This window comes from Ipomoea nil, unplaced genomic scaffold, assembly GCF_001879475.1.
Source record: "Ipomoea nil cultivar Tokyo-kokei standard unplaced genomic scaffold, Asagao_1.1 scaffold1043, whole genome shotgun sequence".
Taxonomy (NCBI): Eukaryota; Viridiplantae; Streptophyta; class Magnoliopsida; order Solanales; family Convolvulaceae; genus Ipomoea; species Ipomoea nil.
Window position 1 is genome coordinate 7,156,562 of NW_017617471.1, and position 15,473 is coordinate 7,172,034.

Consider the following 15,473-nt stretch of genomic DNA (forward strand, 5'->3'; position numbering starts at 1 on the left):
AAAAATGTTATATGAGATAATTGTATTTAATAAAATCAAAAAATTAGATAAATGAAGAACTAGAGGAATGTGGGATGAAAATTGGAAAATTGGAGAAATAGAAAACTGGAAGAATGGAGAAGGAAAACTGGAGAAATGGAAAAATGGAAAACTGGAAATGGAAAAACAGAGAAACGAAGTAAACGACCCCTTAATAACTCCACCAATTTTGACCAATCCACTTGGGCCTCATTACTAGGCCTAGTTTCATTGGCCATAATATTCATTACCAATAACATTCTAACAGCAACGGTTGTTGAAATTCAATGCTTTTTTTAGTCAATGTATAATGTATCTCCTTTTAAATTTTAATCAATTTAGTCGTTGTACTTTCCTTTTAAATTTTAATCAATTTAGTCGTTGTACTTTAAAATTGATAAAAACAAATACAAAAACCAACCAGATTCAACTAACATTACAAATCGATTATGTGGCAGTGACTCACTATCATGTTATTAGTATATAACATGATAATTGTCAATATTTAAAAATATAAAATAAAAATACTAAGAGTGACTCCCGAAATATTGTAAAAAGAGTCCATAGGAAAGAAGTGATAAGAAGCCCTTCGGAAAATATTGACTGACACATGTAGGAGATGGATGGCAAAGGACGGGGAGGTCTCTATTAAGCAATGTTTATAGGGAACGAAATCATGTTGCGAACATAATGACCAAACTTACAGGGCAAAGGAATGCTAGATTTAGGAATTCGGTTTGGAGAGCCTCCCATTGAAATTATGAGACAACTTGATGAGGATGCCTAGGGTATTTCTACCACGAGATGGGGGGTTATCGTGTATTAGGAGATCGATTTCTGAATTATTTCTTCATTTTTATCTTAAAGAAAAAATCAAAATGTCAACATGATTTAAAAATAAAAAGACGGTGGAATTAGGTTTAATTTCTTTGTCATTCAATTGTTGATATTTTAGCTTAATTTTAAAAATATTGATGTAACAATGAATTGTTTTTTAATATATTATTATGCTGAAATCATTGGCATATCTAGACACTAGCCTCACTGGCATCTTTCAAGAATTATCCCTGTTCTAATCTTTCTATTTTCAAGAATTCATCTTGTTCTAAACTTCAATAATCATTCTCGTCGTTATTCCCTGTTTGGGCTCAGGCAAATCAGTCCAGCTATTGCTTTGTTGGATCACCATCTTTGTCAAGAAATTGGCTGCTTCATACTTATCCTTTTCTGCTTCATTTTTATGCCTTTTCAACTTGCAATTAGCTTTGGTTGTTGAACTCAAGGCTCAATGTGTTGAAGATTGAAAGGCTGGCAACTTGGAAAAGGACATAAAGCAGATACAAAATATAGAAACCAGGAATATGGACATAGTCCACATAGTCCAGTTTAATAGTGCCATTGTGGAGGGAATACAATCCAAGTCACACCCAATAACAAAACAAACTTCAATTTGTCCACACTGATAACCGAATCCACTCTTTATTTATTTACATCAGTAGGAACAAACTACTCACCGGGAAGGCCTCTCTCATGTAGCCTCTGCAACCGGGAAGTGCAACTTTGTTACGGAATTCTTCAGAAAACTACTTCCACAGAATGGATCTGGGCTGTTGATATCCAAATCAACGATGCCAGTTTGAAGCTCGCAGGAAGAAACCACTATGCTGTTGTCATCCAATGGATAGAAACCCCTCTTAGAACTCCCTCCATACTTTCGACCTTGCTTCTTGTCTTTCCCCTTGTTGGCTCGTGAAGATTTGCCACTGTTTTTCTGCTTATACTTCCCGTTCTTCTTGCCATCACTCCTGTGACGCTGCTGAGGTTTGTTAACTGGCGCATGTGACACTGATGTTGGAACTGGATCATACACGTCAGGCGCCCATTTCACTCCAAGTTTCATAGGAGGTATCCCCTGCTTCTCACGGCTACCCTTCATGGCAGATACAAGCTTTCTGGCACTCTGTCAAAGAGTGAAACAGGAAAAAGAGGGAAAAAAAAACAAGAATTGTCAAAAGACCAGTAATAACAAAACATCTTGATCTGGATACAGTCTCCATTTCTACAGCCATCGTGTGCATCTGGAACAGTTGACAGTTGTTCTTGCTCCAGTGCGTAATAACAAATGTGTAAATCTCAAACAAGGAACAGACTTGGTACTGAAGTGAAAAAAAAAAATGGAAGAGAATGTTTGCATGACAAATAAATGGGAATTATTAACATGGTTAATTTTATGGCATATAACATTACCCAAACCCAAGTGCACAAGGATCAAAGCAAAAAATCAAACGCAGCATGATTATCAGCAAATGTGTTAAGATAACAGTATCAAAGCATATGTATATATTGATGTGTCAGCATAAAGCAATGTGCCTAATAAATGAATATTCCTCCTTAGAATGTTGGAAGATAAAAAATCCACCGAAACTAAAACCAAATACATATCTCAGAAATACTAAAAACAAAGTAAATACTGTTATTACTTAACACAGCACGTATTCGTCATGGCCACCAACTATACAGGTATTCATGCTGCTATATTAACAAGACATGTATATAGCATTAGACTTGAGAAAGAAACACTAGCGTAAATTGACAACTGTTGCTGGTATGCATTAAGACTAAGCATAAGCACCATGCACAGGGACAGAGAACTTACTGGCAAAGATTTTGTGCGTGAAGGTGGCTGAGCAGATGTTGCATCACCATTAAGCCCCAGAGGTTCAGCAGTTACATCATTCATTTGCTCATTTTCTCTTTGAATTAAGTCATTGGGAGATACACTCTTACTCGAGAAAGGAAATGTTGCAGACTTGACAAGGCATTTTTTTGAAGCCAAACTGCTTGAGTGACTGTCGGAAGTATTTTCATATCCATCATCTTTTGACAAATTGTGTGCTGTCGTATCACTTAACTCTTGATCCTCCTGAATAATCACAAACTTACTAAAATGGTTCCCAAGATCATTCACATCAAAATCTGTTGCACTGTTGTCTGCAAAATCAGGGAGCTTCCCAGGCAACAGACCAAAGTGGCTTACATTTTCAGAAACTAACTTGTTACGAAAAGCACAAACGTCCATCAATCAGAGAGAGTGCTGAGAAGATCTGTCAAAGCAGGAAATGAATTAGTTCAGTGCTGCAATATTAAAGTGTGTTTGGCAGTACCAATAAGCTAGTTAGCTAACTGACTGGCAAAAAGCTAGCTTTTACCTTTTAAAGCCATTTGGTAAGCAAGCTTTAAAAAACAAAAAAAACAAAAAAAAAAAAACAAAAAATTAAGGCAGGTCATAAGAAGCTGCCCCAAGGTTTATGAGAAGCTGGATTTCAGTAACTCTTTCTTCTGATTTTTACTTTTGCTTTCTTGGATTAAAGACATCTCAATCATTAAAACAGGCCCTTCTAAGTTATTTTATATTCAACATCTACTTTTACCAAGCACCTTCAATTCAATCGGTCAGTTTCTAATAGTTAAAAGCACCTAGCTTCTAACAGCTACCTTATCAACTAGTTGGGCCAAACTGAGACATAGACAATTGAGATGCCAAGGAAACTGACACTTAAGCAAGTTTCAGCAGACAAAGAAATCAATTGTACTAATTACTAAAACTAATGGAATTATTCCAATTATCTTGTGTGTACAGACAGGTGTATCCATATGAGGTGCCCAAGACAACCCAAAAGATCAAAGAGTTCACAACCACTTGGTCCAATTTGTAACCTAATGCCCTAATCCAATATTATCCTGGAATGAGAGTCCAATGGTAATCTGTCACAATTAACTCAATACCACCAAAGGAAATGCATAATAGAGAGTTTGCCAAGTAAATGAAGCTATGAATGATTGGAAGAAACAAAGGGAAGCAAAATATTAAAAAGTTATTAAAAAGTTACCCCCCATTATTGGAAAAATGGATTTGCAAAGTAAAATGTACAACCCTAGAATCGAACCATGACATCTAACCAACACAAATTAACACATATACTCTTCAGTTTGTCTGTGGAATGAAAAGCCAAGATGTTGAAAAGCTATTAATAATTACATGATAAAGCTAGAAGTCCGCAATGAAATGTACAAGACATCACAACCAACGTGTATGATTCAAACATTACTTCCAGCAAAGCAACGTGTATGTATTTATGCAACGCAACAAAGAAGATGCAAACGCATACAGAGCGATAAAAAATACCCAAATTTACAAATGAGAAAACAGTTCAAAAGTTACCTTTTGACGACGTGTAAACCTAGTCAAAATCCTCCTTAAACGCGTGAAGAAATTCCAGAACCAATTCAACTATAAGCATAAACTAGACCAAAACCGAAGATCACTGAATTTTAAGACAGATTCAGCTACAATTCCCAGCCGTCAGAGAACAAAAGATAAAACAAAACCCTGAAAGGAAAGAACCGTCACACCGTAACTTCTAACAAAATCGGAAACGACAAAAGGTCAAGCAAACGTTAACTAAGACTACTATGCGGACGATTCTTCTCGAGAGGCTTCAGACGATGAGAACACAAAACACCATAGAAGCAGTTAGCGTAAGGACTGATTATGAACAGATCGATTAGCGTAGAAGGCACCGAATGCATTGTTCGGTTCGATGCCTACTATATTTCAGCCCTAAACGGAAACCCTACGATTCAAACCCCCTTTCAGCTCTCAAAACGATCGGTATCGATTCAGATAAATATGAAAATCAACCAATAGCGTAAAGCTCAGACGAACCGATCAACACTAACACTAACACTAACACAAACTGAACCAGAAGATCACGGCACGATCGGCATCGGAATCGAACAGACCATTAGACTCGTTGGAGCTTGAGGAAGAAGAATAGAAGATGGAGAATACGGATCGTACTCAACACGCATTATCCACAGGGAGGGCATTTTATAAACGGTGATGTTAGTCATATTGGGAAAAATATCATATCAATCCCTGAGGTTTATAATATTAATACATCAGCCACATTTTGTTTAAAATTTTACATCTAAATCCCTAAACTTTTAATTTGATTTGTATGCTCTAATTCATCAATTCAAAGTGCACTTTGGACACATCATGGTCTAACTAATAGGATATGTTTAGTTTATGGGTTTATACATCAATAATGGAATCAAAATTATAGTTAGTGTTTGGTTGACAACCTTTTTAAACACAATTATGAGATTTGATTACTCATCCAATTAAAAATCTCATTCCCTAATTTAAAATGAGTATCATTTTATCTTATTTGTAATATTTTTAAATTTGAATTAGTGTTTTTAGATTTTTTTATTCATATTGGTGATTTGGATGGATGTCATTCTATTATGATCAATTGTCTTAATTTTTTATTTTTGCATTTTTAAAATTTTTATTCTCATTATAGTACCATACATAATCAAACATCAATATTAGTAATCATTCCAATTTACTACTAAACATGCAAAATACATTCACCAAATTCATTACCAAGTATTGATTCTCATTCCAATTCGATTCTATTGTGCGAACCAAACACACCCGAAAAGGGAAGAGATTCACCTGAATGATGTTCTTCATAGCTTTCCCTTTGCCTTTTGGTGTGAAACTCCTAATATTGTCTTTTCAATCTTGGGTAATTCAACTCTTCAAAGGTGTAAGGATCACTTCTTTCACCCTTGCTCTAGTGTAAGGATAACTCTTTATATTGTTTTTTCAATTTAGAGTTTTAAAGAAACTGATGTTGTATATAGTGTGGTGAAGAATGGGGGAAAATGCGAATTTCGCGTAGCAAAAAACTGCAGATATTGAGCTTCTCAATGCGTCGAGGCCTTGACTCGTCGCGTCGAACCATTATAGAACAAAATCTAGAGCATTCTGCCAACACTCGACGCGTCAAGAATGCTCTACAACACAACTTCGACTTCCAAGTTGATTTTGGCCCTTTTAACTTCAGAATTTGACTTTGAGGTCTTCATAAGAGTTGTAGCCCTTTGAGTCTTCTTTCCGATTGAGTAAGAATCACTTAATTGGGACATTATTAGTATGAGATATTATCAAAATAAAAACATGTCAACATATTGAGCGGGAATTACAACTCTATGATCTTTTACTCCACTTTTGCCTTGTTTTGTTATTGTGATAAAATGCATTGAAAGTACCACTCTTTGGCCCTTGAAAGTATGTAAGTCACCTTATTAGCTTCACATTGACTTCCATTGACTTAAGATTCATTCAAAATGTCATAAAAGACGTATGATTATCTTCAATTCAACAGTTTATGCACCTAATAATATATACAAATGAACTAAAACACATTTTGCAAAAACCAAAGTATTTTTCACTCAATATATATATATATATATATATATATATATATATATATATATATATATATATAGGGTAGAAGCATGAATATGAATACACTTATCATTAACTATTTACATCACTTAAAATGTCATGCAGTTATAATTTTTCTACCAATAAATTTAGAATATCATTATCAACAGAACCATATGCTACCTTAATCTTTTCTCACAGTAATTTTTTTTTTATCCAAATCATAATATTTATTCCCTTATGGATTCAGTTAACAAATCTCAAGTTATTTATATAAATTGTTGGTAATATTTAGTTTAGTCTTAGTATATAAATTTATAAATTATATCACAATATTATTAAATATAAAATATTTAATTAAAAAATACAAAAAATTAAAGAAAGTAAATAAAAAAATAAAATTAATTTAACCATTAAATAGTAAACATATATGTAAAATGGGACCAAAGGTACTTCTTTTTGTTTTCCATTCTATTATGCACACTTTTTATTGAATTGTGTTTTTTTAGATATTAAGATTGTAATTAACATACATTTTTTAAGACAAGGAATTTCAAGTAAGAATGAAACCAAAATATATTTTATATTTAATATTAAATTAAGACTATTGAGATTTATATTTTAGAATATATTTCATAATGTTATATTGTTACGGTCATTAATTTTATGTTGAAAAAATAATAATATTAAAAAAATCCTCATATCACACGTTATTTGTAATATTTATTATTTTGATAGTCAATTTAATTCAAATTTGACTTAATTTTAAACAAACATATATTTAACTTCGCAAATTTTAAACTAAACATTATGTGTTCAAAATTTCCATTTTAGTAATTTTTAAAATATTTGTGTCATTTGAAACATTTGTAGGAATTAGTAGTATTTAAGATTTTAAGATATACAGAATTGCAATTAGCCTATAATATAAATATTAGGTATGATATGACATGTCCTACATTGAACAAAAAAATAGTTGGATTGCATTTGTACAAAGGAACGACAAAAGGGGGATTGATATTATCAAACAAATAGACAAAAGAGGATTGATATTACTTGGTCAATGATGGCGACTTTTGCAATGTCATTTTCAATTAATCAATCATCAATAATATTAATCTGACCGGCCTTGAGATATTTTTTGTCTAACATAATTATCTAGTTCAAATATTTACAATCTTATCCTTACACACTGTTTTATTTTTTTTATCAATTAAAATATTTTACCTTAATTAAAAAAAAAAACTATTTAGTAAAAGGCGAAAGAATAGGTCGCTTTGTGTTCACTTATCATGGCTGCTTAAAAAAAAAAAAAAAAAAAAAAAAAAAAAAAAAAAAAGCTATGCTACATACTCATAATTAATCAGTCTATAATGCGACAAAATTTTAAGCATTAGTAAAATTTAAATTAAAAAATAAATTAATGCATAAATTTTGCTACATCATGAGTGACTGATATGTAAGTGATAAAATTAAGAGCAATTAAGTTGGAATTATCTTGAAAATTACCTTCTGATGTGGAATTTATTTTTTATTTTTTATTTTTAGAGTGGGAGACTTAGTATTTTTAATTAAAAAATAAAAAGAAAATACATATAATATTACTTAAATTTAATAATTCAATATCTTTCCACTCCGACCTAATACAGGCTATACAGTGATGTAAGGATTAAATTATTCATTTTTTTTTTCTGTTTATAACTACTTTCTTAACCTAATGAAGTACAAAGAATTAATATCGCATCCGCTAAGGCTCAAATCCACAACCTCCCATATAAAGAAGTAATTTGATGTCATTGAACCACAATGTCCATGACGATGGAACCTTCTTTAAATACAAAAAAATATATTACACTATTAAATATCTTCTAAAAGATATATAGATAAATATGCAAGTTTTATTTTATAAAGTATGGATCAATAAAAGTGTAAGCCTAAAATAATCAATCTAAAATATCATTTTATATGTCTGATTCAGTTAACGAGGCTTGACTGGAGTTATTTTTAATTCAAATTTCATAATATAAGTATACAAAATTTATATATTTAGAAACTATACTAAAAGTACTATTAAAGAAAAAAAATCAAATTTAAAAAAAATTTAAAAAATACTAAAGAAAATAAACAAAGAAGAAATAATTGGTTTGACCAATGAATGATAAATAGAATAGATAAAATAGGACAAAGAGAGTATAAATTTGGGAAATGGAAAATGTTTAAATGTATAGTTTTATAAGGATTAAAGCTATCCAACAACATAGTGTGGCTGGGTATGTTCTTGGAAAAAGCCCGAAGATGGGGTGGTTAAATTGAATGTGGATGGTAGGTGTCACAGGATAATTGTATTTTGTATTTGAAACATGATAACAGTAGACACATAATATGTTCTTTTATACAAAAGAAAGAAGACTCCATTAGATGGGCAAATTATGTTGTGAAATTGAATCCACCTTGTAAGGTGGACACGGTTCCAATACTGTTTATAATTATGAATATATAATACAAAAATTATTAACATATAATTCTATAATTATGAATATAGAATTGTGAACATAAGTATGAACATATAATTCTGTAATTATAAATATAAAGATTCAATAATTGTGAATATGAAGTTCCAAAATTATAAATATATAGCTTTATAATTGATGCATAAATTTGTAATTGGGCTAAACTTATAGATTATTTGACACAAATAAATTATAAGGGCATCTTCAACCAAGGAGAACGAGAGGGGAGAAAGAGGAAGAAAGGAAGAGAAACATCAAAATCAAAATGGCTCAATCCTATTGATTCTTTAAAACTTTTGGTTGTTAAGCACAGAAGAAACATCACTTGGGTGCCAAACAGCAAAATATGAAAAATTATACATAGATGACAATGTGCATAAAACCACCTGACATGTAACATTGTTTGTATCAAATAACACCTTTATTGAAAGTTCATAGCATTGGCTTCAAGTTGTACAGAACACCTGCTAAAGTGCAGTTTCAGCTGCCCATGACAACAACCCAATACTCTGCTTACCATTCAATTAGAAATTATGGAAAATGCCATTTGAACAAAAAGGCGCTTCACCATGCAGCTGAGGGGAAAAGAGCAACCTCAATGTGAGCTTAGAGCAAGAACGCTTGCTGAGCACTTGGCAAACTTCTCAACTAGAACCTGTCCATTGTAGCAATCATAAATAAATCAAACCGGAAGTTAGATTTTTTTTTTTTTTCTCGCTTTATTTTTCTTTTAGAAAAGAAGGAATAAACAAGAAATGCCTATTAGATAACCAGATAATCTTCACCTTCAAGCAACAAATGCAACAATTTTACTATGTACATGTAAGTCAACTACTAGATGTATCAAACATGCTTACGGGAAGACAAGTATATGATAAATTGATAATTAAATACTTTTGACAGACACAAGCACACTCATTATGTTGCAAGGAATCGTTTGGCATTCTAAGTTATTGTATTATTATGTCAAGAAAATTATCTCAGAACAAAAGTGAGTTCATCTTTTGATCCTCTTTATATTTAAATAATCACAAGCACGCTCTATAATGTTATTAGGGATATACTGGTATCTATGTCAAGGAAAATAAATCAATAACAGTGAGACTATAGTTACATATTCTTCTTGAGATGAAACTAACAGCAAATTAATGGTTCAACGCTTGAGAAATGGCGTATAACCTTGCTTACCATGTAACTTTCCCTCTAATGTTGATGACTCCTAAACTTTTGAAGTAGTAGTTTCTTCATGCTGACAGGTAAGCGGATTTTAATTGAAAGTACAGTGAGATTTCTCCATTATGAGATCAAAGCATCACATAAATTATTCCATTTCATGTGACTTCATTTGTAACCTAAATTTTTTCTTGGTAACAACATTTATGATCCTCTTGGAGTGTGCAAAAGTATATTTAATTGGAGTTGTAAAGTCAATCACAAATCCAAAGCAATTACAGCTAGCTTTATCAGCAGGTCAAAACACAAAGAACATAAATTTAGAATGGACTAAAAGCCAAACCCATCCAGATTATGTTTTCAACCACCCTAACCACCAACCCATTCAGCTTCATTCCTGTAATTCAGATACCCAAATAATTTCCACCAAACTGAATGCCCACCACTAGGCCTATAAATTCCTAGATAATAAAGACTGAGAACATGATAATAACAGGAGGATGAGAGGTAAACTGCAACTTACTACAATATAAGTTGAATGATGACAATATCTGACATGTTGATGATATATTTAGCATTAAAGTTAAACGAGAGGAGATTGATATTGCATTTGTTAACTTCAACAACATAGAAAAGGTCCATGGTCAGTTATGTGAATGCTAAGAGATTCAGAGACCATTTTTACATGTAGAGCTAAACTATTTGAAATGAATTGAAAAACATGAGCTTGGGTTTCTAAGGATCACAAACCATTTACAAATGGTGGACTTGTCCACTATAACACAGAAAGCCCCTTCAAGATTCTCATGTGTACTCTCCTTAAGACGCTTTCAAGGTATTGATTATTAACAACCAAGATTGATAAGGACGAAGATACATGTAAAACTGTAAATACATAGCATGAAAGTGAAAAAGAGGCTGAGCCTAAGAAGTACAGAGTAAAATCGAGTTAATAGCCAATTTAGTCGTGGACCATAATTTAGTCCTAAAAGTCTTTTTGTGCTTAATTGGGTACTGAACTTTGATGGGTTTACCCAATTGAGTCCTTGGTTGGTAGAATCAATAACTAAATCGAGAAAAACCACTATAGTGGATGACTGAATTGGGTAAAACACTAAAACCACTATAGTTGAGGACTAAATTGGGTATTAATAGAGGGCAAATTACCAAGCTATCCTAACAGAGGTAAAACAAAAAGAAGTCAACAAAAAAACTTTTAGGACTAAATCAAGAAAAATCACTATAGATACTAAATTGGGTATTAACTTTAGTAAAATCTAGCAACATTCAAGTGATGCTCTATGAATGATAGGACCACCCTATCAGCAAAGCAATTGCTTCAGTGAAATATTGGTGACAAACAAAACGAAATCTGGCTAGTGTCATTCTACCTGTTTATCATATGTTGTCAATTAAAGTACTGAAAGTAAAGAAATACACACTTAAAAGACTTCACTATGATAACATAATCAGCAAATTCCAAAATCATAAAAACACCAAATTTAGAAAACATTTTAAGCTAAACACAGAGAACTCCGCATAAATGAATATTATCATAAAAAAACAATAGAGAAAGCGTGCCTGATTTAAAATTTGAAGATCCGGCATTGATATTCCTCCTAAGAATCCGAGCCTCAGAATTAGACTCTGCCGACTCTATCAACTCCTTCAAGCCCATATTCCCGACCTTCTCCACCTCCTTCTCTTCACTCTGCTTCTTCTTCATTGCCGGCTTAGCAGTGAGTCTCTCAAAATAATTCCCATATATGTACTCAGGATTGTACCCGTTTTCATCGTCAAACAGAATGATATGGCCGTGCCACTCCCAGACCCGATAATCCGAGTCCTCGTCCTCGTGAAACCCTACGCATATGTGATGCTCGCCGATTGTGACGGCCTGGCCGGAATTGGGCTTGAGAGAGTCGGTGTTGCCGCTGTGGATTGTGCGGATGATCTCCTTCTCGAGCTTGGATTCTTCTTTGGCGAGCTGGGATTTGTAGGAGGGTTCGACGTCGTCGTCGTCGTCATCATCCGGGTCGTCTGTTTGGTCGGAGAGGAGGTTGTTGAGGAGGAGGTCTTCGAGGGATTTGGCGGAGAGCAAAGCAGGGTTTGGAGGCGGTGAAGGGCGGATTTGGAGTCTGCCCATTAGGGATTGGAGGAGGAGGTTGTCGAAATTAGGAGTGGTGTTGAACGATGAATTCATGGTGGCGGTCGGCGGTCGGCGGTCGGCGGTCGGCGGTCGGCCACAGCGATGGTGGGATTGCAGGGGTTTAGGAGGTTTGGGGTTTTGGGGCTTCCAGAATAAAAAGAGGAAATTGGGACTTGAGACTAATTTTTTTCTCTCGTAAAGATAATGTATACGAAACAATTTCACTTTTGGTCCCTGAATTATTATACGTGTATTAAATTTAATTTTTAACTATTAATATTTTCAAATTAGATGAATTACTATGTACTTCGTAATATGTATTATATTTGGTCTTTGAGTATTAATATTTTCAAATTAAATGTATGACTTTGTAATGTATATCACATTTGATCGTACAATTCAATTTTTAAATTAGGTCGCCGTTAAAATTAAAATTCAAAATTACGTCGTTTAAGATCAGAATCCATGGTATAACGATTAAGAGAAAAAAGGGCATTGGCTAAAGACAAAAGGCGAGGTGTAGAAGTATTACAATCATGTCCAAATACTTTAATTCAATCTTATGACAATGCAACCTACTTTAGATCAACCCTCGAGTAGTAACCCATGATAATCAACCTAAGAAGTGGCTTCAGCTCAACTCCAAAGATTCAACAGAATGCATAATGAATGAACAAGAACATTGCAAACATGTTAGAGAATGTCATATTGACGAGTGACAACTATAATAGTCATGTCTGGATAGTGGGAATGATGCTTAATAATGGGTCAATTACTAATACTGGGCAATCCAATTATCGCGAAAGAGTTATAAATATATGGATTGCATTAGAAAAAATGATTAAAAGTTGAATATTATAATGCGACAATGACAAAGTTCATTTACGAATAATATAATCTTTTCTCATAATTTTTATTATTTTATTTATGAATGAATTATTTCGTACATACGAGGAACTCCCCTCGGCCAATGGTCACTCGACAGCAGCTCCGTCTTTGCTTAGGCGATCGAAGTGAGGGCGAACCACTATCTCTTGATTGATTTGATCAGACGCTTGTTTTTTTCTTTTTACCAATCAAGATAGTACTCTTTACAGTTCTGTTAGTCCACTAGAAATGAACCAGTACAGTAAATCAGTACAGCACTAGCACTAACTACAGTAGTAACCAGTACAATGAGTCAGATGTGAATCTTTATTCCAATATACTTAAAGAAAAGATACAAACAATAAAGACAGGTGATTATCAATATCTTGATTCTACTTCAAATGCAGGCAACATTGCTTCATAGCAAGTTACTCTCTTAGGGGAATCATCCTTGATCATTATGTGAAGCAAATAAAATAGCCAGCGAACTCTATGCTTGAAGTTACCACACTCGTTAGTAAAGTAAATCACTCATATTAATTCTATTACATTTTCATTGTCTAGTCACATTATTCATAACAAATTTCATTGGGAAGTTTCAATGCATAACAACTACTGAAACATAGTTGGAATATTCTTTGAAGACATACCAAGTTAGTGGATGATGATTGAGAAATACACAATTTTGTGTTGAATGTTTAAAAAAAAAAAAAAAAAAGGAATAGTTTTAGCTTTTGGTAGAAGTTTCAAGTTACTAATCATAAAAAGTGTTTAGAGAAACCTAAGCATACCAGGTGAGGGAGCAAAAACATAATTTTTCAAATATAACTGTACTATATTAACGGTTTTATTGAATCTCTGTCACAAACTAACATAAATTTAAGAGTTACTCTGTAATTATCAAAATAGTCTATTGACTATAGTAAAATTATCAATTTGGTATTTGACTATTTTTTTAATCATTTAAGTTTCTCAACTTTAAAAATCTTAACCAATTTAGTCATTTGTTTGTTTTGCCGTTAGGGTTCTATTAACTCGGGACAAAAATGATCATTTCACTATAGTCAATGAACTATTTTGGTAATTAACTTTTGAATTAATTTCACTTTTGGTCCCACGATTTTTGAGGTCTTATCAATTTTAGTGCACAACATTCAATTTTTGTAATTTTGGTGCCTATTTTTTTTTTTTTATCAGTTTTGATCCTTTAAGCCAAATTGATGGCGAAATGTTGCCGGATTTTATATTTCAATGACAAAATCGTTATCTCAAGGAAATATTTTCAATATCTAAACAAAAGAAAAATCATATTAAGAGAAAAAAAAAAAAGAGTTTGCCAATCATCGACGTTATAAATCCCATAAATCTATGATTTGTTTATGCCCGCCTTCTCATTATTCTCATCGATCAAACACATATAGATATGATTTTACAGTGTTTTTGTTTAGATATTGAAGACGTTTCCTTGATATCACGATTTTACCCTTAAAAATATAAAATTTGACAATATTTTGCTGTCAATTTGGTCGAAAGTACTAAAAATGATAAAAATAACAAAGTTAAGCAACAAAATTAAAAAATTCTAAAGTTGTGCACCGAAATGGTCCCTTGACTATAATAAAATTATCAATTTGGTAATGAGTTAACGAATGTCTAACGGCAAAACTAACGAAGGACTAAATTGGTTAAGATTTTTAAAGTTGAGAGACTTAATTGGTCAAAAAATAGTCAATGACGAAATTGATAATTTCACTATAGTCAATGGACTATTTTGATAATTAACTCTAAATTTAACAAGGGTCGTAAATATCATTTCGATATTACTTAAAAGTAGGGGTATAAATGAGCCGAGCGGCTTGCGAGCAGTTCGCGAGCTGCTCGGTCAAAGCTCGGCTCGAGCTCGGTCAAAATCGAGCTCGAGTCGAACTCGAGCGACTCGTTTAGTAAACGAGCCGAGCTCGAACTCAAATATTCTAAGCTCGTGACTCGTCGAGCCACTTGCGAGCCATAATTAAATAAATAAATAAATATATATATATATATATATATATATATATATATATATATATATATATATATATATATATATATATATATATATATATATGTATGTATATAACTTAAAACTCGCAAATTAGGAAAATCTTAAATCTTGAAGTTTGGACTTTTGAATTATTTTTAAGTTTTTTATGTATGAATAAAATAATATTTACTATTAATTAAAATATGAATTCAAATAGATCAAACTCGAGATTAAAATCGAGTCTGAACTCGAGCTCAAATCGAGATCGAGCTCGAGCTCGAACAATCGAGCTACTCGAGCCGAGCTCGGACTCTTGAGCTCGAACAATCGAGCTACTCGAGCCGAGCTCGAGCGGCTTGAAAAATTGTCAGCATTATTTTTTGAGCTCGATCGAGCTCGAGCTCGAACTCGAGCCGAACTATGCTTATC

General features: G+C 32.7%; 2 protein-coding genes and 1 long non-coding RNA gene across 4 annotated transcripts; 1 reads left to right on the forward strand and 2 right to left on the reverse strand.

Moving 5' to 3' along the window:
• Nucleotides 1–1,311: 1,311 nt before the first annotated feature.
• Nucleotides 1,312–4,895, reverse strand: LOC109181976. 2 transcript variants are annotated; one of them, XM_019331968.1, is made up of 4 exons: nucleotides 4,241–4,895; nucleotides 2,750–3,122; nucleotides 2,675–2,716; nucleotides 1,312–1,978 (listed from the first exon to the last, which is right to left on the reverse strand). In XM_019331968.1, exons 2-4 carry the CDS (start codon nucleotides 3,095–3,097, stop codon nucleotides 1,547–1,549), a joined length of 822 nt encoding a protein of 273 aa, XP_019187513.1. In that variant the 5' UTR covers nucleotides 3,098–3,122; nucleotides 4,241–4,895; the 3' UTR covers nucleotides 1,312–1,546. The 2 variants fall into 2 exon arrangements, with proteins under 2 accessions (XP_019187513.1, XP_019187512.1); XM_019331967.1 differs by having other exon boundaries at nucleotides 2,675–3,122; nucleotides 4,241–4,893.
• LOC109181977 lies at nucleotides 3,933–4,195 on the forward strand. Its single transcript, XR_002054301.1, has 2 exons — nucleotides 3,933–4,006; nucleotides 4,139–4,195. It is a non-coding gene; the product is annotated as an uncharacterized LOC109181977 (long non-coding RNA).
• Nucleotides 4,896–9,159: 4,264 nt separating the features above from the next.
• On the reverse strand, nucleotides 9,160–12,338 carry LOC109182338. Its single transcript, XM_019332490.1, has 2 exons — nucleotides 11,587–12,338; nucleotides 9,160–9,487 (listed from the first exon to the last, which is right to left on the reverse strand). Exons 1-2 carry the CDS (start codon nucleotides 12,206–12,208, stop codon nucleotides 9,477–9,479), a joined length of 633 nt encoding a protein of 210 aa, XP_019188035.1. The 5' UTR covers nucleotides 12,209–12,338; the 3' UTR covers nucleotides 9,160–9,476.
• Nucleotides 12,339–15,473: the final 3,135 nt, after the last annotated feature.